Here is a 26304-nt window from a genome sequence, read left to right as displayed (position 1 = left end):
CCAGTGGGTTTGCAGTCAGGAGTACAACAGACCAAGGGAGCTCTGCTGCTTAAGATGGAGGACTATCAGCTTACCTCAAGTCTTAACTGTGTTCCAGCCAGGCTTCGTGCAGGATGGGACTTAAGTTGCTGTGTCGACATACAACTGAACACCTGCAGTATCTGAACTTTGGACTTTAAATTAGAGCGAAGAATGTCAGCATTCAACTAAGTATGTCTGCTGGCTTTTGCAAGCAACCGTGATACTGAGAAGCTAGCCAGTCACTGGATAAAAGAATATACAAAAAAGAAAATGAAAGATATGAAAAATATCAAATCCTGCCTTAACACACACAATTCTCACTGAAGCTTATGGAAGAGGAGAACACGGTAAGCATATTTCAATCTACTGCTTTTAGCAGTTTGTTGGTATCTTTACTATTTCAAATAAATGAACCACTGCATCAATTATTAATACATTGATATATACTTTATTATGCACAAGAGACTAAGATGACATGACGCTGTGGGTATCAAAACTGTACAACCAAGCACATTCTACAAGTCTCTGAAATACTGAACATAACATGTAGTATAAATGGGGTGTTAAGACTGGCCACAGGTATTAGCAAGCAAATTTCTCCCGTTCTTCAATTAAAAAAAAATATATCTAGAATTTGGATCTTAGAGAATCTTACTTATTTATTTAAAGGTGAGAATATTGTGTCTGGAACTGGTAGAAACATGGGAGCAAAGAATGTTAACTCTATGAACATCCCCATGAATGATGAACACGGCAGAACAGTCACCTCACAGGAAGGGTTGTCAGCACAACCAACAGTACAGTCTTCTTGTGAAGCATGAGGTAGATAAACGTAACAGAAAGAACTGTACATACAAAAGAGAAAGGGTTAGAAAAGGGCAGGGGGAAGTTTACAATCAACAACATCTACAGACATTTTTGCAAACTCCATTTCCATGTGGAAAATGCTACAAAAACAGTCTAACACAGAAAGCTGACTTTTTGTAACATCAATACAGCAATGTCCAACACCAAAGGCTGTAAAAGGTTAGTGATAAGGCAATGCATGACAACAAGCAGTCTGCTTCAAAGTTTAAGTATGTTACTAATAGCTTTTTGGAGACAGAAGATGTCCCTTTTAACCCCAGTCCTCCTGTTCTTACATAAGTTCCTTTGGAGTCAATTAGGTTATGCTGAAATTCTCCACTGTAATGAGAGTGGGCACTTGGCTAGCCCCTCAGAAGCCCTGTTTAAAAGGCTTACACTGGGACACAAGCAGTACTGAAGTGTCCTGCTGGCCTCCACACCAGGCAAACATTGGCCACATGAAATTCAGTGTGGCAAGACCAGGTTTGACAGACTTGGGAACCAGTGGCTTTGTAGTTACACATTCAGATAGCTTTCCACGCTAAATATAGAAACTTGCAGTAGATATGAATGGCTGTTATACATGTGAAAGTAGAGCTTAAAGGTATATCAGTACTCTGAATCACAGCAACTTAACAGCTGCTAGAAAGTACTATGTTTTCGTAATAAAGCTATTAACTGGGAATGCCCTTTTTAGTTCTCTCTCTCACACATCAGAAATACTCTTCCAACTGCTAAATAATCACGTGTATTTTTGGTAACCTCCAAATAATTCAGATTGATTACAATTTCTGAATTAAGTAGCTGAGTACACCAAGTTCAGTTAATTAAACTATTTGAAATAGAAGCCAATAAATTGAATCTTTGATCTTTATATATTTTTGGTTTATCCAACAGTAAATATAAATCTCTAAATTATTTTAAAATTAGAGTTTTTGATAAAACCATTGATAATACAGCTTGTTTTTCTCAAAAATATACAGTTATCTATTTTACATGAAAGTTTTCAACCTGTTCATCCCAACAACCAAATCTAATAACTTCCTATGAGAAACTACTTAATAAAACATCTGAGGAAGGAAAGGGTTAAAACAGGGAAAAGAATTTACAGAATATGTAAATTTCACAGTAATTGAAATTAAACATTTCATATAGAGTAACTTACATTTATCTAAAACATTTAAATATATCTTTATACACAAATTTAATGTAGTAAAATATAGCTATGATTGAACTTAAAGACTCTAGTCTTCTTTGAAGACATCTTTAAAGACTTTACACATAGAATATGCTTATACAATACATTCTGCTGAAGGTTAGGCAAAGCGCTTTCTGTTCAGCCACACAGGTAGCACATTCATCCTTCTGACGCCTCATAACAGAGCCAATCCTGCATACTCTTATGCATGGGGATAACTACACTTACATGACAATTCCTGTCGATGTTAATCAGGACTACTCATTGGCCTGGTAACATAAAACGCTTTTCACATGTGTACTATGCACACTGTATATCTCCACTTATTCTGAGAATACCTCTAACTGTAGAACTGAGCATGTACTTGTACTAGTAAGATGATGCACGTAGTTACTCATGTGCATAAATGTTTGCAGGATTAGTAACAAATTTGATTCAAACTGAGTAATATTCTTCTACCTGATTCTGGGCACTTACATCTATTGCATATCTTGCACTTTGACCACCCTAGCATCAGCAAGGCACAACTGTAGAAACAGCAAATCTGCACCTCAGACTTCAGAGCAGGCACTCTAGTGTAATGAATTCCCTTCTCTCGCAGAACGCAGGTAACCTCTACTAAAATTAATGAAAGTTACTCTCTTTTTTTTTTTCTTTAGAGGAAAACAACGCTAATATTTCCTTAAAGGAGAAGGATCAGTAGGACACATTACAATTACAAAGAGGAAACATAACAGTCAAAGAATCACACATTCAAAATTACACATTTTTTCTTTTCATTTGGCATCTAGTCAGAGGTCAGGATATGGCAATGACACACAAAAAATACTGTGAAAACTAGTATCTTTTTGCCCTTTCCATATTCCAACACTACTTTGGAACTATCCAATTGCAATGTTCATACAACAGTTTGGCATAAACAACTGCACAGTTATCTCAAGAGAATAGCTTTGTTTTATAGGTGGTATTTTACAAAAATGATAGGCTTTACTGTACATTGTTTGTGCCCTCAAAACCATCTCTTATTTCAAAGGGAGTTTGGGGGAACTAAAAGAGTAGAACCGTGTCACCTTTGTATTCTCTTCTATCTACCAATTACAAAACAAAGAGACAGTTGTTTTATATATCTGCATTATATATTTTATGTATGGAAGGAACACTCAGCTCATTTCCCAGTTGCTGAAGGAAAATGTTTGGCTCCATATACTTAGGTATACAACTATTTGCATAAGAACGTTGCCATTAAATGTACACACACATTTATGCCAGTGCACAAGAACATTATTATTTATCTTTATGTTTGTGTGTGCCTGTATTTGTTATAGTAAATTTAAAAAAAAATCTCTTATGAAAGAGCTTTGGCCTGGAAAACTGGAAAGGGAATGTTAGTGTGCTCTTCTCCACTTACCAACTCAATGTGCATTAAAACAGAAATACCTGGAACAAACCTGAAGCTGCAAACACAACATAAAAGCAAATGAGATAACGTAGCTGTAAGCTTAACAAAAACAAAGGTTACTCAAAAGTGGCTAACATAGCTGAAGTAATAAAATGTTATTAACCACAGAGACCTGACCTTGAGATTTTCTTGCTTAGACAAATAGAAATCCTTTGACCTAATATCATCTTTGTTCTGCTTATCTTGTTAAACTCCCTTAATGAATACCTTGTGTCAATAAGAAGGCTTAGGGAAAGAAAAAGTCGTATAGACAAAGCAGCATTTTTCCAAACTGGCATAGATTTCACATCAAGGGCCCACAGACCCCTAAAACAGGTTGCAGTACTGTAAAATTAGTAGCTTTGTCACATGTAGAGCATAACACGCTATAGAAGATCCAAAAGGCTGTGCTTACTCAAGCACTGTGTGTACATACACACATTCACACACACAGTGGCTTCCCCAGAAAAAGTCTGTCTGTAGAATAATCTCTCCTCACTTTTTCAAAAGGAACTGGACTAGTTCTTTTAGCTTTAAAAAGCTGATGTCAACACACAATCCTTTGAACCTCTGCCCTCCTATGTTGCTCCTCAACTTTTCTCTCCCTGGAGTTATGTCGCGCTGCTGCTGGAACAGGGGGTACTCTGTGTGCTGCCAATGCTGTGTGCTGCACTGCTGTTTTCAGAGGCTGGTAGGGACGTAGGGACCTGCTGTCTTCCAGCTGTTTCACCTGAGGAAAAGGGGAGAGTAAAAAGGGGTTGGGGGAAAAGAGAAGTAGAAAATGTTAGTTGTCATAGAAAATAAACTATTAATTCCCAGTCTTCCTCTTCTGGTGGGTTTTATTTCCATATAGTTAATGTCTTGGGTGATAGACCTCAGAGTACTGTTGAGAATGCTACTATTCTTTGTCACCTTAGCATTGCTGTGCACATTGGAAAAGTAACATTGCTGTTTTCTTAATCACTGTAAAAGCACCAAACAGAAACTGCCAAGATGGACACCATCCATCTTCTGTTGTCAGCTGTCACTCAAGCACGTCTTGCTACATGATTCAGACCACTTCATAGCTTTTACTGTTTTAATGGAAAAAGGCCATAGAAATGCAGACTTTTGTTTCAATGCCAGTTTATCAAGCTACATATTTATCGTAAGTGTGAAGCTGGATCTAAAGACAATGTTCTTCAGTCAACTGGATACCACATATTGTAAGACATGATCAGATTTTTAGTGTAAGAAAGACAACAGGCTACCCTGCAAGCCTGACTTGATGTACTCTGAAGATAACAAGTAGGAAGCTTCCTTACAGCTGCCACAGAATGTGTAACACTTATAACCTGTAATGAGAACAAGTGTCACCTTTTATTGTAAGTTATTTATCGACACTAAATTAAACGCCCTTTGTTGTTTGGATTGTCAAATCAAGCAATTCAGGAGCTAAAGACAGATTTAAGACTCCTGATAAAACCTAGATTTTGTCGTCTTTCTCCACATCCCTTCTGCACACATGGCAGGAATCTTATGGAAAAAATCCAGCTCTTACTAGGATGTAAGTAAAAATAGTGCCACAATGTGAATGTTCAAAAGATCACACTGAGGCCACATAGAAAATCATAACTGGGATTTTTTTTCCTTCTAATTAAAGTTTCGGTGCTCAAATCTGCAACCTTGGTATTACTACAAAATAGCCTCTTCAGGACAAATAGAAAAATGAACTTTATATGATGTGCACTGCAGCTGCCCCCTGCCTTGAGATCACCAGGATGTGAACCTGCGATTTCAGCATGGTGACACAGAAACCACTGCTGTTTGAGGCCACAGAACTAACCATGGCAGCCAGCAGCATCACAGCTGCTCTCCCAGCAAAGCTGAAGGAAATCTTTTCCCTGACCACGGGCAAGAATGACAAGGAAGAATCAGAAGCTGGTAGATCTCCTGCTTCATGAGTTTAAGAGGCCATGGATCTCCTGCTTCATGTGTTGCCTGAGTTGGTCTGACCCCAAAGGGCCACATCCACCAGTAGCTCAAGAAAGGTAGAGTCCATTTTTTCTTCCCTGCTCAGAGCGATTGCTGCAGTGACAGACTGATGGCTGGAAGCACAGCCTGCCTCCAGAGAGCTGCTGAGCAGGGACAAGCCTGTTTCCTCCTTCAGCTCTCTGGCACATCCCCATGCACCGGTGCTGCAGCCCAGCTGCCAGCACCCTGTGCTCCTCAGCAACAGACCCACAGAGGAAGTGTGTGTTTAATGCTTTGTATCTCAGGTTAAAGCCAACAGACCCACCAGATGAAGAAAACTTACTTCTGCCAGCTGTGGAGTCTGCAAAGGTCTGCTCTAAACAAGGGAGGATTGAGGGTTTCTCACACAGAGGCTGCAAGTGTTCTTTGTAGTGGGAACTGCCAGGATCACTGTGAGCTTGCACTGTAACCACAGCTGTAAGCAGATGCACAGCCCCACAGCATTCAGCATCTGCCTTGCGCCACAGTGGTCTTGGGATAGGGCGGGAAGAAGGAATGGGAAAAGACAGGGGGAAGAAAAAAAAAAAGGCAAGCAAACCAGGAGAAACAGATTGCGCAGGAGGCCAATGAAATGTTGAAAAAGAGGGCCAGAATCTCATTCTTGCAGTCAGCACTAAGTCCAGCCTATACGATTGTGCATAGATTTTTCTAAGTCTGTTTTTTACGGTGTAAGAAATAACCACGTAGCCATCAATAAGCTGCAGATTTTTGCTTACAAGAGACAGGTCAGAACCTAACCCCAGTCATACACACATAAACTGTGTCTCAGCTCTAACTTGCATTCAAATCAACACTTTGTGTTACCATAGTGTAAAGGCTTTCATAAACCTTGTTTGGACATTCTCCCCTCCTAACTTGCTCCCTTCTCCGGTTGTTTGTGTACAAACCTTCCTTCCTTAGTACAGAAGGCTTTATATTTACAGAGGCAGCGATAAACAAATTCCTTTCGCTAAAAGGAAACAAGAAGAACCAAAACCACCAGAACGGAGCGGAGCGGCCAGCCCCGCCCCGGCAGCATGGCAGCGTCGGGAGGCGCTGCTCGGGCCTGAGGCCGGCTCCCCCGGAGGGGCCCCCAGCGGCAGACACGGCAGCACGGCCCTGCAGGCCCCGCCGGCCCGCGCCTCCCTCGGCTCTCCTCCCTGTCATCCATTTTATGAACCGCACGGCTACACACAGCTCTGCGTCAACCACAGCATGTCACAGTGCCATCTGTGTGTATTTAACTAGATTTCATAAGCAAATTAATTTTGTACTTCATAAGCAAATTAAAAGCTACATGTGTGGCGTTTTATTTACAGAAGAGCGACAGGCACAGTCACGGTCTCTCTGTGCAAGCCCAATGCCTGCTTCTCTCAGCTGTCTCTGAAGTGTCCTAGGAGGTATCTCCCCTTCAGTTTGGGATGACAGCCCCTTTCCCTCAGTAGCAACTCCCCCCTGGATTCAATTTCCTCTTCAGTATCTCATTTCCAGAGCACTATCAGCAGCTCTGATATTCCCCAGTCAGCTGTGGAACAAAGACAAAATTTCAAAGTTCTCAATAAAAGAATCCAAATCACTGTGATATTATGAACACAGTCAAGCAATTGTATTTAGACCAGCTAATTTTTTTATACACTTATTTATGCCCAACAAATCTGGAGCACATAATTTTTAAAGAATATTAATGAAAAGAACTTCAAGAAATGTAAATTATTGCTAGAGGCATTCCCCATCTGTCTTCTTCATGTAAACAGTTTCATGTAACCCATGTTATTGAATGAGAACTACTCAAAATGGACATGTCTATTGACAGTAAACAAGCCTTTACCCATCTGAACACAACAACATGCACTTTATTATTCACACTCAGGAAAGCTGCCAGTTGTACTCCCTGTCCCGGAAGTCTGAATGTTTGCTTTTCTATCTCCATTTGCCAAGTATAATTGGTTGCTATGTCAGTTTATTTAAATCAGATCCCATAAAGAAAGGAGAAATGGGGGAGGAGGGATGCTTTTAAATTCTCAGATTTTGGAACATTTTATCCTGCTAACTTGCAACACTGTCTGAAGAAGAAAAAAGCACACTTCCTAAGAGAATGAAGCAACTGATATTCTGGATAGCAGCTTTCAGTTTACATGGTCAGAGATAGATTTAGCAGCCTTAATAACTTATCAGACTTGTGCACGTCCTTTCCTAAATATAGTCAATTATTCCTGTTAAGACAGATATGGAAGTGACAGTTAATTTTGAAGGGTTTCTGCGTCCATGTACACTTCAAAATTTTTGCTCCTTCCTAAGACACCCAGGTAAGTTGGGTTAATTTTACTAAATCTCTGCTACTTTCTGTTTGCTCTTGAGTCCCTTCCAGAAATAACACTGCCATGGAAAGCTTTCAGCCACTTTTCAAGTCTTTTAACCAACTGGACAAAGGATCAAAAGTAGGGAGTCCCTGTGCAGAAAGGTCAGCTAAAATTCCTCCTCTAAAGTCATAGTTGTAGCTTCCCTTTTCTCCTCCCCTAATACCTGTGTATCTTAGAATGTCTGTACTCCATGTTGAATTGTTTCATTGAATCTTGAGTACTTTAAACCACAATTTTGTTGCTTTGGCAGAAATCCCTTATTTTTGCATCGCTAAAAACAGCAAAAGCCCTACATGAAACAAAACCAAACAACAACCTCTGCTTAATATTTTAAGATTAAACTCTACTTTTTTTTTTTTTTTTTTTTTTTAAGTTCTTAGTTCTTTAGTTCTTTTTTAGCTCTTCTGTCAATTATTTGAGGTTTTAATGTTAACAGCCTTAACAGCCTGTCAAACTAAACAAAGGAGCTCACTTACGTAAAGCTTTCTCTGTACTAGAATGAGTCTGCCAATAGAGCTATACTGATGAAAATTGTATCAGCAAACATTCTAACTACTGGCAAAAAGGTGTCTTTTTGCCCTGTTGCATATAGCATCACATTAAAAAAATAGCTTACTTCACACACCCCAAGCTGACATTCTCCACCAGCAGTAGCTTTTGTCCATGATCTGAGTATCCCTAAAACACAATTTTAGAGTTAATTTGTATTTTCCAACTTTTGGGCTAAATCATGGGCTATAAACTCAGTGTTACATAAAACAAAATTTGAGATTTCAGAGCACAAGTCAACAATGGATGAATTCTCTAATGGCAAAAGACAGCCACTCTGTAGATGATATTTAGATTACCTTTTTTCCTCCTTACTTTAATGAAGTCTGCAGCTGACTCTAAAATGTTTCCACTGCAGCTGGATTATCTTGTCTGTCACAGCAGTTGTCCTCTAAGAGGCCATCCCTGCCAGAGCCCTCATTGCACTCTGCTGCAAGTTCTGCTTTGTAGATACAAGCTGTTATGCATGGAAAAATTATGGGCGCAGAAACATAGGCCCACTTTCAAAATCTGACCCAGATAACTTCCTAGATATTTCTTATATCTTTTCTGTGATTCTCTGATCTGATGAGTTACAGTGTCCCCTTACTTTCTTTTCTTCCAAGTTCTTTTTGTCTGGCCTTTGTCTTTAAGAGATGAAAATAAATGGAGAAAAAAGTCAGAGCAGCTGTCCTCTTCACTACTCATACATGGTAACTACAACTGATGTACTTTGTTAATGTAATTCTTTTAGTGGGATTGGTCCAAGTCTTGCTGAGGCTGAAGGATTTATCATGTTGGCTTCCAAGTGTTCCTTTATTACTGACACACAACATGTGGCTATAGATGGTTGTGTATATGAACTGAATTTCAACTTTCACAAATGCAGGAACAACAATATTATTTAACAATTGTTTTAATGTTTTTGTTAATAAAAGCTGCTTATTTGAAAATTACCTCCTATTTACCTATTGAAATTACACTTCCATTACTTCCATAATGCTTTATTAGTAATATGAAGCAGAATTATGCTGCTTATGTATAGGACTCCAACATTTAAAGCTTCCATATTTGCTCTGAATTCTACACAAGCTTCATACACAGCCTATGCATTAAGTATTAAAGTGCTTATATGAAGCTGCTGTACCGCCACTTGGAAAAAAAAACAACATTTTTTGTTCCAAATTAACATAAGCTCCTAGGTTATAATATTTAAAGTAGCTCTGACCTGACAAGCCAGATTCTCTCCCCTACATGGCTTCCATGAGGTTTTAGATGCTATAAAACAAAACCAAAAAACCCACCCTGTAATGCGCTATGGGAAAATTCAAGGGCTCCAGAGCTGCATAGGTTTGGAGTAATTAGCTTCACATTCTCCCCACCTCCCAGAGATCTTGGCAGGGTCTTGCAAGGTCAAAAGTGGAAGCAGCTGGAGTCCAGCATGCTGCAGTGATCCTGAAATACCCAGTAATCCACAAGCAGACAAGGTCACATGCTTCAAATCAAGGCCTTATCAATGTCTACTCTTTGTCCGTTCCAAACTGCAGATTACATGCAGCAGAAAGCTCCCTAAACAAACTCTGCTTCCTACAGTGTTGTATGTCTGCTAACTTATTTTAATATGGAAAAAAGTGTGAGAAGGAGATACTGAAAAACTATCTATGCATAAAGACTGGACCAATTCACACCCACTCCTGGTTATTTACATGGACTCATTTAAACGAGATTACAAGAGTTTTACCATCTAGTCCAATAGTTGAAGAATGAAGAGATAAATAGTAGAGGCAACATTTCAATGTAATCAAGAGAAACTTTTTCAAATTTAATTATATTCAGAAAACATCAGTGCAAGTAATGCATTCTCTTAGCCATTTGGTCTGTTTGAACTGATCACATCATATCCCAAGTCACATAAGTCTAATTTAGTAAGTTAAAGAAAAAAAGAAAAATTAAAAAAGAGTAGTATGTGAACCAGAATGGATCCATTAACTGACACGTTAACTGAATTTTAAACAGAGATGCTATTAATGATGATGCAACATGACAGGAAAATTCAGTTTTACTCTCAGTTGAGTTTTGAAGAGTTGTGTTTAAACTTATTTTATCAAATTTTAAATCACATAGATAAGGCATAATACCTCCCTTTAGGGAAGGGCAGGTATCAGTCTACTCATGAATACCAACAGGCTCACGTGAGGAATTGCTGGAAAACACTATTAAGAACAGAGAACAAGAAACAAGGGCAGGATGGCTATTGATGGCTCCCCTTCCCTTTCCTCCCTCTTTGCAAGGACTCAGACCACACTGCATTTCCTGCTGCACAATCTACAGACTGGGGTCTGTAAGAGCCCTTATGCTTACCTGTGTGAGAGTAGATAAACCACAGTGCTCCTGTTAGCAGGGCTCCAATTACAAACGCTGCAAAGGCAATGCCCACAACGGTCAGAGTGTCCAGACCATAGAACACAGCTAAAAGGAAAACATACACAATAAGAGCTTTTAATTGTCAGTGACAAACAGAGTTCTACAACAATTGCACTTTCATGGAAAAGTATTGTTTTGTTTTGTTTTAAGTTAATAGTTAATTAAGCACCATTTTAAGGAAAAGTTTAACAGACTTTCATCAAGGAAATAAAAATGCTTTCAGAGACTGGTTTCAACCAACTGTTCCACATCACAAAGCAAAACCCGAACTCTGCACAACCAAATCTGGAAAACATTGCAAAAATTAAGCATTTTCAGTTGTCCCTTAATAACGTGCATTAAATTAAATATCCATTCATCTTAAAGATGTGTTTTTAAAAAGACGGAGATTTTTGTCACAAGATGCTTTTCATTTAAATGCCTCAACATTCAAGCAAACTTTCCTCTACACCTCCTGCATGTTCAGTCTGAAATCTAGGTGGAAAACGGAACTGTTGTTAAGAGAAAAACGATGCCAGCAAACAGTCAGCAAAAACATAAATAGAAACAATTGTTTTTCACATTTGGCAATCTTTTCAATAACTGAAATTAATTCCAGAACACAAAAATAGAACCACACACACAAAATCACTTTCTAGGGGAGAGGCCTTTCTACACTACAATTTCAAGGGTAACAGCATCTGGTTCCTGGATGCATTGCCCCAAAAGTTAACCATCCAAAGAGAGAAACTTCCAGCTTTTCTGTTTTCCTTTTTCTTCATTAGAAGCATTTCAAAAATCACCCTTTCATCAATCATCTGGGGGAAAACTCTTCTAAGAAAATTGAATTCTAGTTTCAGTATTTTTAATATCTCCCAGTACACAAAATGGCCTAGGCCAGCAAATAACATTTTACTGACTAAACTGGCTGGGAAATGCGATGACTGGATCTTCTCAATAGTATCCTTCAGTAGTATTCCAGTTCTCGAAACACAATCAACACTCTCACTTTAGAAATAACTACACATGTTCCTGCATTCAACAGATATCCCTGTAGACATCTCTCAGTCCACCAGCTCCTGAGCTCCTCAGGGCCTTTCCCCTTTAAAAATATCCTCTCCAGCAGTTCCTGTTGGCAAGGGCCTTCAGGACCCAGACTGGGTGCCTGTGACCAAGTCTGCGTGTGCAAAAACAGATGGACTGGGACTTGAGATTTTTCTCCCATTTCTTATGTGGGGACTAATTCTTGTTCCTTTGGCTATGATTGGTCATTCTAAATGCAAAGCAGAAAAGAATCTTCTAAACTCTTTTTTTTTTTTTTTTTTCCCTCACAAGGTACCAGCCTACTATCCTTTCCTCCGAGAAGAAGACTTACTGAAGAGAAGAAAGTCAACTGGAGGCTAAAGCATCAGAAGCATAATTTTTCATTCCTTTTGTTATTTTGAGCAAACTGAATCCCAAAGTCATAAGGTCAGGAACAGAGGGAAAAACCTTCTTTGCACTTCCTCTTCTAATTTTCCTTTTTCTCCATTTATTCTTGGTTTTAGCTACAAATTACCATCACCCTTCTGTTTATTGCCTTCTAGTGCTACTTCTCTTCTTTTCCCCCCTCCAGGGTCAGTTACTGATGACCCCAGTTAAAAATAAAGTTAACTTAGTCAAGACAACAGAAGAAAAAAACCACCACTACCACCAAAAAACAAACCAAAACAATTAATCTACATCAATTCAGTGCTCTCATTTGCAGCATGACCAGCATGCTGGTGCCAGAGTAATTGAGGATGTGACTAGCTGCAGTGCAGGATATGTGTAAGGCTTAGAATAGGATACAGGAGCTCCTTAGGATGGTATTGCTGCTGAAAACCTTATACTGGAAAGTGGTGGCCTTGGCAGAGGAAGGGGAAATGACTTACATTCATCAGTACTCACACTGAGATTATCAGCGGTATTTTCCCAAATTCAGTTTTCACATACACATATGATCACAGCCCTTCTCTTTCAAGGTCAATGGGAACATCTCTAGCAGCGCTAATCAGAACTTTCTTCTGTTTCAGAATTTAACACACACACTCACTATAATTCAGAAGGCTTGAAGATAATTTTCTTCACTTATTTAATACTAAAGTTAAGGTTTAAAAGTTACTTACGTGACTGTCTCACGTTTGATTTTGGAAGGGAGGGATCTGTTTAAAAAAAATAAATAAATAATCAGACAGAATTCCACAAAGAACCTACAAACTATGCAAGAAACCTTCAGGATCTGATCTGGCAGAAAGACATGAATTGTAGTCTTTAACAACCAGGAACTTCAGGAAAAACAGTTCAAATTCAGTAATCTTGCTCAGCTTAGAAAAATTCCATTCATATATTGGTAATTCCTTAGAGGAACATATCTACAGTATAAGTTCACGCAGCATGCATTTTGCTGTCAAGTGCATTGCAACCTTCCACACCCAGATATCACCAGTTCTGACCTGCAACTGTTCTTGTAATCCATATGAGGAGCTCTTTAAGAGCACAGATAACAAGGGTTATTTTAAGGTGATTCATATGATTTATATTTATCACATTCATATGATTTCTCACCAATCACAACCATGATACCAGAATGCTAAAACACAAACAAAAACACAAAGCAAAACAAAAACTCAAAAATATGGCTATCAACTCTAAAGAAAGATCAGAATTATGGCACAATACATGCTGCTTTGTCCAAATTACACGAGTATATATTGATTCATGCATTTTCCTACATCCTAATGGGTATTCTGCTTTGGATGTTGGGTTTTTATTTTGTTCTGTTTTTTAATAATATATATAAAGGAAATCAAAGATCATCTATTAGACCAAACCTATTTTTCTTGGCATTATCATCATCACTATCAGCATGTAGCAGAAAGTAAATACGTGTCAAGAATTGAAGAATTTTCCCTTCTTTTGCTTAACTTTTCCTCTTATCTTTCTCCAAAAATGCCACCTCCAGCAGAAAAGCTAGAGATTCTGGCTTCAGACCCAAGGCACTGTTTGGTTAGCTGGAGTTTGCTTCTCTGCTGCCCAGTAACCTAGGGATCTTGTTTAAATTCTGGCGTATTTGAGTATGTTCACTACAATAGCTGGCTGTAAAAGGACTTGATAAGACGGTATCCCAATACTTGTTTTTGTATCTTTAGGGACTGGAAAAAACAAGTTTGTCTGCAGTGCAAACACAATGGTGCAAAAGTACTGAAAACAAGTATGTTATTTAGAGTATTCTTAAACCAAGACTGTGCTTCTCACTTCTAAACTCTTGTGGGAGCACTAAACTGCCATCAGTATCCTGTATGATCATTATTCTCTCAGACGTGCCTACAATACACAAAAAAGCGCTTTATTCTTAAACCGCATTACTGTCAGTTACTCTAACACCTAATTATCACCTCCAGATCACTCTTGGCAGGATAGTAGGAAACAGGTGGAACAGCAGTAGGAAACAGGTGAGAACAGAGTGTTAGCATGTACTTGTGCGCATGTGCACACAATACACTGGAAAGGCATCAAGCACAAGTAACAGCAAGAGTATAACTGAAGGTAAGAGTTGTTAGGAAGGCTGGACTGAAACTAGGAAGCATTAAACAGTACAAACATGAGTAAAGGCACCAACAGATTGTCCAAATGCTCTACTAGCATATCCCAAGTGCCAGCAACATCCCTTCTGAGATGAGGGGAAAATTAATTTTCTGTGCTCATTCTGTCACTGGCCTCCGTACAGAAAATATAAGCCTGCTAATTAATGATAGGCTCTGTAGCCCGTTATAAATTTTCCCCACTGATTCAGTTCTTCTTTTAACATGGGTAACAACACAGGAACAGTAAGAATCCTTGAAGTCCAGGGAAAGCATCTAACTTAAAAACAGCAGCAGCTGGCCTTTAAAAATTATAATGATGCTTTAAGCTTTTTCAGGATAGAGGAACCCATTAGCTGTTCAACTTGACCTCCTTTCTATGGCTTGTCTCCCTTTGCTGAAATAACAATGCTTGCCAAAAATTCAAAAAATGAAATTAGTAGACTATTTCAACAGAAGAGCAAATATTTCCTAGTATTTAAAAAGCTAGCTATATGCCTTTCACTGACTTGGGGCTGGAGTGTTAAAATGCCACAATGCATAGGAGAAGTGCATGACATGAAGCTTTTATACACTTTCATTGGGATCTATTGCAATAATGTTAGTAACTGAACTCATATAAAACTAAAAAAATTATTAGGGGAGGAAGAATTAGTCTCATAGATTCATATAATCACATGCAATTACATTATAATTCATTTAATACTTCATATAATCTCATATAATCACAGTTGGGATTTCTTCTAGAGTTGATGACGAGTCATAAGCTTATGTCAGAAGAAAAGATGACACCTTTGCAATGATCATATTAAGACTTTTTAAATTTCAAGCACATGACTTCTTCATTTGGCTTACAGAGCAGCTCCAATAGCAGTAACTCAAATAATATGACTTACAACAATGAAAGAAAATGATAAACACCACCTCTAAAATATAAATTCTCCTCTTCAGTAATGCAATATGATTTCTTCTTCAAATCTTAGGTTCATGGACAACAATGGCATTTGGCTTTTAGAAAGGGGTCATTTGATTCACTGCTGAATAACTGCATACCAACAAAGCTACGTTGTTAATGTGCTGCCTTATATTGTGTCTGAAAGCTGTGATATGCTGGGGGAGATTTCCATCAAACATCCCACAATTAGACCAAATCACCCACAATGCAACAAAATACTCTATCACTCTGTTGTCTTTTAACTGATCTTTATAAATTTAGCTTGTCTTTGCACACTAAGACCTTGTGCCTCTCACAAAGACAACATTCTGAGTGCAGTCCTAGATGGGAGCTGCACACAATGCTCTACACATCAGAAGAGCAAGAGAGCTCAGAGTATAAGTCTGTTTATTGAAAGATGAACTTCAGTTGTAGGATTTACTCATTCCCAATAGAATAGCAAATGAGAAAGTGGGAGTTCTGTTAAAAAGAAAGCAGAGAATCAAGCCCCAAATACAGTTTTAGTTGTATCAGACAGATCAAATACTTACTTTAATTCATATTGGATTTGATCTGTACTAACAAGAAGTTTGTAAAGCAAATAATACACTCTTTTGCAGAGTTAAAACAGAAACAGTTGTTGCTTATGTCCCCTAGCAATGCTGTATGGTACTATAAATTGCTTGAAGACTAAAAAGCATGCACTGTACAACTGAGTTTAAAGGATTTCTCATGCCCATCCTTTGATGTTCCCTGAAAAGCATTCCAAAATTTCAAGCAGCCTTTGTATACAAATTTAAGATTATGACGTGCACGTGAAACCACTGAAGCTTTTAATTAAACTGCCATGCTAATACAAAAGGAAAAGATAATGCACATGCACTTTCTCCTTTAATGGATGCAACAAAACATGACTGATGCTGTTATCAGAGGCATTCACCAAGAAGAACTTTCAAACTACATGAAACTGTGGAAATAGTTCTCAGTTCCCATCACTCAGTAAACACACATGGCATATCTTAAATTGGAGCATATTCTCATCATGCCATTTTCTTCAATGGAGCACAACTAGCAGGTCTACCCCAGAGGTCCAAAATTGCCTTTAAACAGATTTAGCTACTACTAATGTGAATTAGAGAACTACTTTATTGGACATGGGTGCAGAACTGAGCATATTTCACTTACATTTGCTATCCTTCAAATGAAAGCAGATCTTACTATTAAGGTACTAAAAACATGCTCTTTGTTTTTAATGACAAAAATATCTATCATACTAGAGACCCATGCTGCTTGGGGCTATGTAGGTTTAAGATGGGAAAATTATCTTTCACCATCTCCTTATACATGTATGAGGCATTAAAGATAAGCAATAGCACATTGTTACATTGACTGAACTAAAAACAGTAATAAAATTACTCTGCAAAAGATGTGAATAAGGTGTTTATTAAAAACTTCCACAGAAATAAATGTCCTACACTGTAGCAAACAGGAGTTGCATAAAAGCTCATCTTTTTCTCTTAGTAGCCTAATAACCTAATGAGTTTCTTTCTGGTGGCCATTGCTTTGCTTTACAAACTTACTGGGCTTTAGCATTCCCAATATTTTGTAATTCTATTGCTGTCATTCCTAAATTTACAACCACAACATAGAAGTGATATAGCTGGGAACAGAGCACTGCCTTTGATCTCTGGGCAACAAGAAGCTGCTGGAAGTAGCAGTGCTAGAATTTTGCTTATGAAACCCATATTTGTTGCACAGTACAGTATTCCTTTTTTAATGCCTTGCAAAACCACATTTCCAGGGATCAATAAAGCCCATTAAAAGATGGCAACAAACTACCACAATGACTGCTGCCAGGGACAAATCTAAACAAATAACATCTTACAAACACAGTATTACCATGATTTTACACAATGACACATACTTGGAATACTCTTGTTTTACTCCATGTTAAGTCGCTATATGTACACAGTATAATATACATGTATATAGCTTTATTAAACAAGTCAAGCCCATTTTCATACCTTCTGGTTTTCCTTCATGAGTTACTACAACAAGGGGCTTGGTGAAGGTTTTTTTGTTGTGCATCATGGCCAAGATCATATCCACATTAAGAGAGGTGCAAGCTTCATCAGGAGGAATACACTGCAGGTGGAAAGAACAGCAAGTGAGGCTGGAGTTACTCAAAATCAAACATCTGCAGTGTCTGCCAGCATAGCTCTGCCAGCTGCACAGTTGTCTCATTATCAGTTTTATCAAAATTGCTTACCACAAAAAACAAAACAAAACAAAACAAAACAGGAGTACCTCCAAACAACACATGTAATGTAGTGGCAAAGGTAACTCTTAGCTGTGCTTCAGGATGCAACCTTTGCCTTCATTAAGGATCCTCTAACCTTTATGAGAGTGTTAGTATAGAACTTAAATTGTACTAATTACTTTACTGCAGAATAAAAAACAGACACTAGTTTTTAAAAACCCAGCGGCCAGTATTGTAGTCACAAGTACATGCTGATCAGTATGACAAGACATCTTCAAAAAAAAAAAAAAACAAAAAAAAAAACCTTTGAGGGCCACTTACAGAAGTTGCCAAAAGTAAAAATAAATTCAAAATTCTTACAATATATTCTCTAGCAATGGATTTAAGCCATTTTCATTAGTCATAGAGGAAAATTTGGTGATTGTCTTTTGTAACAATCAGATAGAAATTATGAATTTTATTTAGAAACATTAGAGCAGTTCAGGACTATTTGCTGTAAAAACACGTAAGATGATATGGTACCAAACTGTAGCAAACATGCCAGCATTTACTTATTTTCTAACCAAGTTCTAGTGAGACATGCTAATCTCAATTCCTAAAAGAAGGGTCAAACACACTTGCAATATTATCCAGTATTATGTATGTCTTTGGAAGTTAAAACTAACATTGTTTGTAATACTGTTATGTGATATTGAGAGCAAAGATAAATCTGAACGATGTGCATAATGAAAAGCAACTTCTATTTATCCCATACAATGAGATTTAAATAGAAACAGTAAATGTTGCAGTCAAAATGCGTAGCATCATGACTCTTATCCATTAAAATCTTGAGTCTAGATCTATCATATTCATTACATCAATCCAACAGCAAAACATTTAGTCATTTCAGATTTAAAAAATAAATCTTATTTTCTCTTAAATCAGAAGTTTAGACTTTAAAAAATTACTGACCTTAGGCAGTCCTTCAGTATCTTTGTCTTTATTTGTACACAAAGTCAACTCACAATGAAGAAAGAGCAGTGAGATGTTGAATATTGGTTTAAACACAAAGCTAAATCTTTTTTTGTTCTTCTGTGCATGTGCTATTGGGAAGTTCACCTTCTCAGTACTGTAGAATTTAACAGATTCATCCTTAGGACAAATATTTTCTATAATGGTGTAATCAGACATTCTATCTGGATTTGAAAATGGGGAAACAAAGCATGTTTGAATGGCAAAACCCAAGGATCTGTCAGCTTTGGTCACAGAAACCTGCATTAAAAAGAAAAAAACATAGTAAGATCTCAGAAATTACATTTTTAGTTCAAGTTTCATTCACATTTTCAACATTTATTTAAAGCGGTGATCCAGTGACGCTTCATGTTGAACTGTTTTGAAGGCTACATGTTAAGGGTAGGCTGTCAGACAGAGAGAAAATCTATGGTTTCAAAAGCAGCAGCTGCTTAATAGCATAAAAATGCAAAATACAGCAATCCCTTATCTTTTCAAAATCATATGAAAAATCCAGACCAGATATGTACATTAATGAAAGCAACTACTGAGATGGAGCTGCTTCCCTTACAGCCAAACAGCTCATGAGAGTTCTATGAAAGGTGATTTCTAAATCCATGTCCATTTGAAACTTTAACAAAAAAAATAAATAAAAAAAAAATAAAAAGGAAATGGAAAAAAGCAATACACAACAGAGAAACCACCCCCCGCCAAGAGTGGAATGCAGAAGCAGAGTGGAGGTCATGGTCTGATGTGTGGGTGGCATTTCTGGACTGGGGGTGGGGGAGAAGTCTACTAAAAAGCTGTAATTTTTTAAGAAATGTGAGTCTGAAATTCATATTCAAAAAATGAAAAATAACTAAGACTGCAAACTTGCAGGGCACTAATGTTGTTCATTTGAATTTGAAGACAGACAATAAATGCTACAGAATAATTATGAAAAAAAAAATTGTAACAAATGAAGCATTCTACTTCTAATAAATAACAGGAATGCTATGCCTGACTATTAACACTACATGATGAAAACAATTCCACAAGAAATAATTTTCTGCTTAGAAAGAAGAAACATACCTTAACTGTGTACCTAATCTTTATGTGCTGCATGTATATTTAAGTGAAACCCTGCCTAATTTTCCTGTGGTCTATACAGAAAAATGTTTGGATGCTCTGAGTTCTGCAGTGAATAATGGCATTTCTCATTTTTCTCTGTGTGAGCAGTAATCAAACTAAAGATGAAAGGATGGGCTGAAATATCTAAGCAAGAGATACCATCTTATAAAAAAACAAATGGGCAAATAAAAATGAAGCCACTGATATTGAAAGGTAAACCGACTGTGTAAACAGAGATTATGACAAGGAGGACAAGTATACTACATCATGAAACACTATCATGTAAACAAAAGGATGAATGGTATCTCAAGGAAACAAAAAGAAATATAGGGAAGGTGAGACCAGAATTATGGTAAGAATATGAAAGCCAAGAATGAGAAAAAAAAGAGCCAAAATATAAAATACTGAAGAATTTTTTTTTAGCAGAGAAGGAAAAGGCAGATAGAGTTCTTACAGATTATGACCTAAGTAATTTACTGAGCAAAATTTTTATTTATATATATATACACATATATATAAAATATAGGTATTAGCCACAAAAGGAAAACAAACAAATGCCAAAAAAATCTGTCAGATGAAAATGAAATCACAGAAGTCCAAAACTGATATAGATTTTCCACCGTATAAGAAAAAGAAACAGAAAAAAAAAAAAAAAAAAAAGAATAAAGACCTGTGCTAGGACAGGTGATGAAGAAATCAGAACACTTGTCTGAATTAGCAGCTCCAGAATCAGACCAATCCAGAGAGCTAGGAGCCAAGGGAATTAATCCTAGATTGCTGAAGGAAGCAGCAGGTTTTATGCGAATGAAAAAAAAAATAATGTGTCTTTTATAAACATTCTTGAATGATGGTGACATACTTTCTTTTTGCTTCAACTGTCTTAAGTACTTTTCACTATAGCATTGTTTAAAGTTGTTTTGGCAGAAAACAAACAAAAGTGTTAGAGATAACTACATCTGTTTAGATCTGCTTACTGATGTAATGGGTTTAATTTTAGCTCTGAGGATATGGCAAAGCTCCTGTGGTACTCTTATCATTGTTTAGTTGGTATTTTAGTCTCAAAAAAACAAGAGAAAATGAACAAAAAACAAAACCAAAGACCTTCACAGATTATCTGCTATCTAACAGCCCTGAAATGAATGCAGTATTTTTTAAAGAAAGGAAGTAGAAAAGGCTATAGTAGCAGATCCTATAGTGCAGCAGGAGCACGGGAAAAACAAAAACCTGGAGCTCTGGCACCACTTTCATGCTTCTGTTTCCATCATAAAGTGTCTTTGTACTGTATAATAGGACAAAGACCAAGAGAAACTCCTTTAAAATTACTATACACAATACATTTTCAAGATGAATTTTCTTTACGGTCTTTTATTCTCCAAAGAAGTGGAAACCTCTTCACTAGAGAGAGAATGAAAAAGAGTCACAAGACACTGAAACAGCAATGAAAACTGTTCTAATGTCAAACAAGCTACTATGCTCATGGCTGCTGACTTTACTGGGCTTATTTACCTTCTACCATAGATCTCGTGTGATGAGCACAAGACCTGTAACTGGAGTTTTTAAGTGGATCAGAGAGAGAACAGGATCTGTATTAACTTTACAACCTAACACTACCATGTGAAAGACAGACACTTGTAACCATTTTTTCATGCCTACATTGTTCAGATGAGGTTCAGCTGTATTACCCAATAAAATGAACCCTGAAGTCTTCACCAGAAAATGACAGTTCAGAGCAAGATCTCAGAGACCATCTTAAATTCTGCACAGTAAAGCAGATATAATAAGAATGACTAATCTACCTTGTACTGAAGTTCATCCATTCTGCAGGAATCCTGTGATTTTGACCAAAAGCATTGTCCTGCTTCTTAACCCACATTTTGTATTCTCCATAGCCCCAAAACCTCATACTTGTCAGTTTAAAGCAACTGCATAAGGAGGTCTTTCTACCAACAAGCATAAATTTGGCTCAGTTGCATGACCTTGTGTTTGGCTAGATTGACAGCTTTTATCGTTTGTTACCTCTACGTATATTGGCCCGTTCTCAGCAACAGAGAAGAGTCCTTGGGAGGGAGCAAGGAACAGATCTGTTTTGTATAGCTCCATGTTGAAGGTCACATTCGTGACGTGTGGTTCAGGAGGCCAGAACATGGCAGGATTAAAAAAATCCTTCTCTGGCTGGTGCAGTGTGCAATTAAACTGAAAAATAAATAAATAAATAAATAAAGAAAGAAAGAAATGCACTGGTACAAATACATCCTGAGTCAGGAATGGTAGCTGGATAAGGACAAGTTTGGAGTGTACAATATTGGCCCACCCACATTCCCTCTATTTAGTGCCACTCTTCAGCAAGGTTACAAGAAACAGAAGTGTGAGGAAAAGTGGTAAAAGACAAATTAATTGCTATTATTATGAATGCAATTTTTATGAGCTGCCTCTTACAACAGGTTTCTCCTCTATTGTCAGGTACAAAACCAGGAGTAACATACCGCTATTTCAGGCCAGCTTGAGAAAGTAATGTCTCCCTCATCACCATCCCCTGGAAATCCATTATCACCTGATTCCATGTCATCATCATCAAAGCCACTGCTTTCAGCTGGTGATGACAGCTGAATGACAATCTGCACAAAAGGTATTACAAATGCATAAAATTAGATGATAACTGAGCACTCTGTGGTTATTATTTTCTTCTCTCTTCAGAACAATGTGAAGGCCTAAAGAAGTGCACCAGCTAATCAGATGGTGAAAGAACATCTTAAATGCTTGGCACAAAAGCTGTTTAAGATATGTAGGTTACATTTTGTGAACACCCTTTAGTTTGTTTCCAGAATTCAGAAACATAAAAAACAATAAAAATGCTGGTCTGGGTGTTGATATCCAAATGAGCATTCCAGCATTTCCATTCTGTTTCTGGTACTTGTATAACCAACACTGATTTTAAAAATGGCTTTCTAAAGTGATTTTTCACAATTTACAGTTTTCCTTAATGCACTCACTGAATATCATTGAAAGTATTAGGCTCATTAAGGATTTTTTCTTCTGTCATTTCCATTTATATTTTTAGAGATGTAGACCCCAAAACATGTCTCTTTCTTCATTTTTTCCTTTTTTCCTCTGAATTTCTACTTAACATCCCCCTGTTTTTCTTCCTCCTTTCCACACTTCTCAATTTCTTCACTTGACAGTTCCTTTTTTCTGTTAGCTATCTATGTCCTGCAGTTCCTCAGCTAGACCCCTCCCTTGTAAGACTTTCATATTTGTTTTCTTGAACATAAAGCAAACAGTAAGAAGTGATATATACTCTCTTTGAGACTCCATTCATACCATCCATACATGATTTTCAGTTTAAGTGAGTAACCAAGACTCGTAAAGACATGGTGGAGAAAGGAGAGAAGCAACAGCAAATACCCGTTTTGGTTTGGACCATAATAGAACATAATACAGGGACAATGACAGTATTTAGCTCCAGACACATGCTATTCTGTAGTTAGAAGATGTTTCTATCCACAGTCTTGGTTTGAGATTGTTTCTAAAGTTAGGTGCTACAGACTTGCCAATATAGAACAGTTTTAGCCAGGCAAGGTCAGATGAAATTGCCTTAGCTGTGTTTGGGTTGGACCACAGGCCTTCCATCATTTGCCAAGGTTATGTACTGGAAAGCTCAGCAAGAGAAACCTGTCATTACTTTCCAACCCAGATTAGTCACAATGTATTTAAGGTCATAAACTGAGCCAGCGTCGAAGCAGTCTCTGGAACCTATGCAGGCTTCTTAACATCATCACTCACACAAAAGTACTCAGATACCCTTCATCACATACATCTACTGATAGCAAGTATGAATCCAAAATACAAGCATGCACAGATAATCTCTCTTCCTCACTTTTTGAAAGGCTTTCTCCCACTAATTGGAAAGAAAAAAAATCACCTTAAATAATCCAGCATGTGAATTAAATGGTATTGCTCTCTGCAATCACAGAACTTCATTCCTGTCCCTTCCTATAGCTATGTAGTATTGCTTACATGTGGGCACATTCAAGCTGCATAGGGAAAGCACATGCAAACTCTCTGAGACTGGTACAGATGGTCCCCAAACTTCAGCCCTGTAGTTTTGTAAAAGCACATAATTTCAACTCCTTGTTTTCCCTTTGGGATACTATCCACAGTGGTACACTGAATGCATGGCCTTCATACATCCTTGAATACAGGGACTGTAGCTGCAACTAGGTTTGTGCTCTACAGAAAAAACATCAGGATTCCTCCTTTCTGCTAAGTCTAAAGCTAACTACAATGGCTTCCCTGTACCACTATGACGTGCAGCAGAGGAGAAGGCTCCTCTTTCTAAAATACTCACAGAGTTAAAATAAACAATCTTGTCCAAGATATATGCTGTCCGTGTCCCGCATTTATTCGGTAAAGACTCCAAAATGAAATGGGTACCATTCATCCTGGCCTTGCAAGAATGATCCAGCAGTGAGAGCTCTGTCCTTGTGTAGCCGCTAGCCTAAAACAAAGATGCTTTGTAAATGGCTGAAACCTCTGCTGAAATACTATTGTGTTAGACTCTCGCTTAAAGTGCAGCTCAGAATACTGTTCATGACCACTGATAAGAGGAAGTGAGGTTCATTGTACTGACATCCAGGGAAGGTCAATCTCAAAATGCTGTTATACATGACAGACAGGGAATAAAAGTAACACGGAACAAAGGAAACAACAGGTTCATTATTAATCTGCTGACACAAACTCTATTTGGTCTAAAATGAGCTAAAAATGCTTTAGTCTGTATCAGGCTCTTTTCCACAATGCAAATGGGCACAAGCAACCTATCAGCTGCTAAATGGTCAAGACGGAATAAAATACCACATAATGGGAAACAGTGGACTATACAGTTTCACCCTCTAACTTTCCATCCCCTTAGCTGCTGCTTCACAGACCTATTCAGGTCTTACACAGCTATCAAAAGCAGCTTCTTTGTATTTTGGAGATTAAAAATTCTGACTGATGGTTGAATACAGTAGTTTTTGACAGAATCAACATGGCAAATCCTTAACCAGAAATCCCTCTACGAACTACCGTATTGCTGGGAAGAGGAAACAAGACCCAGCATTATGGCAAAGGATATCCACAGTATAGTTTCCTCAAACTTTTTTTTCAGGGGGTGAGGGTGGTAATATTCTTAGAATATTTATTTTTAAAATCAAAATACAAACAAAATGGCCTGCCCAAAATAGTTTGCCCAAATTTGACAATACGAGATCACACATACCTGTAGAGAGTTTTTTTCTACAGCCACTGTCATGACTTTGTCATCACACTTTATTGACAGGGCTACATCAGCACTGCCCTGAACCTCTTCAGGTTCTTTGTGCTTTGGGAGGGAACGCTCAAAGTCATGATTTATTAATGTGTCCACTGAATCCCTGGATGGGAAAATTCCTTCTCCCACTGTGTCGTGCCTTCCTCTGTTAATGTGAAAAGGAAAAGTCAGGCCATCATTTAATGCAGGATTCTTTGAGGCAGGCAGCAGTTCTGTCAGCTCTGGAGGAAGAGAATGGTCTTCTTCATCATTCATCTCTTCTAAAAGAAAAAAAAAAAAAGTAAATTAGGTTAGTAAATATTTTTTTCACAGAAGAATTCATAACTGAGTAATTTTCATGCCAAAAAAAAATCATCCAGAAAGGAAGCCCCTGAAAGACATCCAAAGAAACATCTTTCTACTTTACAGGTAACCAGCCATAATTCCTCCGCTAAGGGTTTAGAATTTAATCTTGGTATATTTAATCCCTTCTAGAAATATGCCTCACTAACAGTTAACAACGGGCTTTGAGGAGTGGGCTTCACTGTATGCAAGGGCAACCACAAACATAAAGGAAACACCATAGCCCAGAAATACACTATTTTAGTGCTGCTGAAATATCTGTTCAAATCACTGACTGAAATTCTTCTGTTACCTGATGGCACAATTTCCACTGTTGTGGAAGTACTTACATAGCCAAAGTGAAGTTAAATGAGTGTTAACTTTATGATGAGTAATGAGAACACTATATATCTCCTGGCTTATAGGCAGTACTGCTCAGGACCGAAATCTCGACATCTGGCCCAAGCAGATAATTATCTGGAAACCATGAGAGTGCAGCTGATAAAATCTGTGTAAATATAAGCGTTTATCAAAACAACTAAACAAAATTTATAGGGACTTAAATTCAGAACGAGTGCAAAAGCAGAAGCAAATCTACTAGCTTCAATGGACCAGGATATATTTACATCAGCAATGACTTTGGCCAAGTAAATTTTTTTAATGGTTGTATTTATTCCATTTGCTCATACTTTTCTGATAAGCCACTTTTGTCTGTAAACAATTTAAAAGTTCATTTAACTGTCTTAAGGAAATGTGTTCATATTTTTGATAAAAATCAAAACTGAATTTATTAACTAACAAAATATCCAGTCACTGAAGTCCTCTCTTTCCAGCAAGCACTGAGCACGGTCAAGCTTCTGAACTGAACAAACTATAAGCATTTAATTCCACCAACACTTCAGAAAATTCCAGGGAAATTGTATTATGCCCTGATCAAGAAGCCACAGATTTTTTGCTGTTGTTTTTAAACCAGCAGTTAGATGTATTCCCAAC

General features: G+C 37.6%; 1 protein-coding gene across 2 annotated transcripts in view; it reads right to left on the bottom strand.

The window, feature by feature from the left end:
- Window positions 1-455: 455 nt before the first annotated feature.
- The window catches only part of TGFBR3 (transforming growth factor beta receptor 3), a 127834-nt gene continuing 101985 nt past the window's right edge, over window positions 456-26304 (bottom strand). For both annotated transcript variants that reach the window (XM_084291388.1, XM_084291387.1), the window contains 9 exons: window positions 24940-25250; window positions 24028-24177; window positions 22166-22297; window positions 21699-21875; window positions 18534-18833; window positions 17347-17467; window positions 12934-12969; window positions 10745-10852; window positions 456-4233 (listed from right to left, as the gene is read on the bottom strand). In XM_084291388.1, the coding sequence (XP_084147514.1) occupies window positions 4115-4233; window positions 10745-10852; window positions 12934-12969; window positions 17347-17467; window positions 18534-18833; window positions 21699-21875; window positions 22166-22297; window positions 24028-24177; window positions 24940-25250 (1454 nt within the window). In that variant the 3' untranslated portion in view covers window positions 456-4114. The remainder of the gene's footprint in view (window positions 4234-10744; window positions 10853-12933; window positions 12970-17346; window positions 17468-18533; window positions 18834-21698; window positions 21876-22165; window positions 22298-24027; window positions 24178-24939; window positions 25251-26304) is intronic.

Source organism: Netta rufina (assembly GCF_964035555.1).
Source record: "Netta rufina genome assembly, chromosome: 8".
Lineage (NCBI taxonomy): Eukaryota > Metazoa > Chordata > Aves > Anseriformes > Anatidae > Netta > Netta rufina.
The sequence above is the reverse complement of the archived record's forward strand: the minus strand, read 5'-3'. Positions and strand labels throughout refer to the sequence as shown.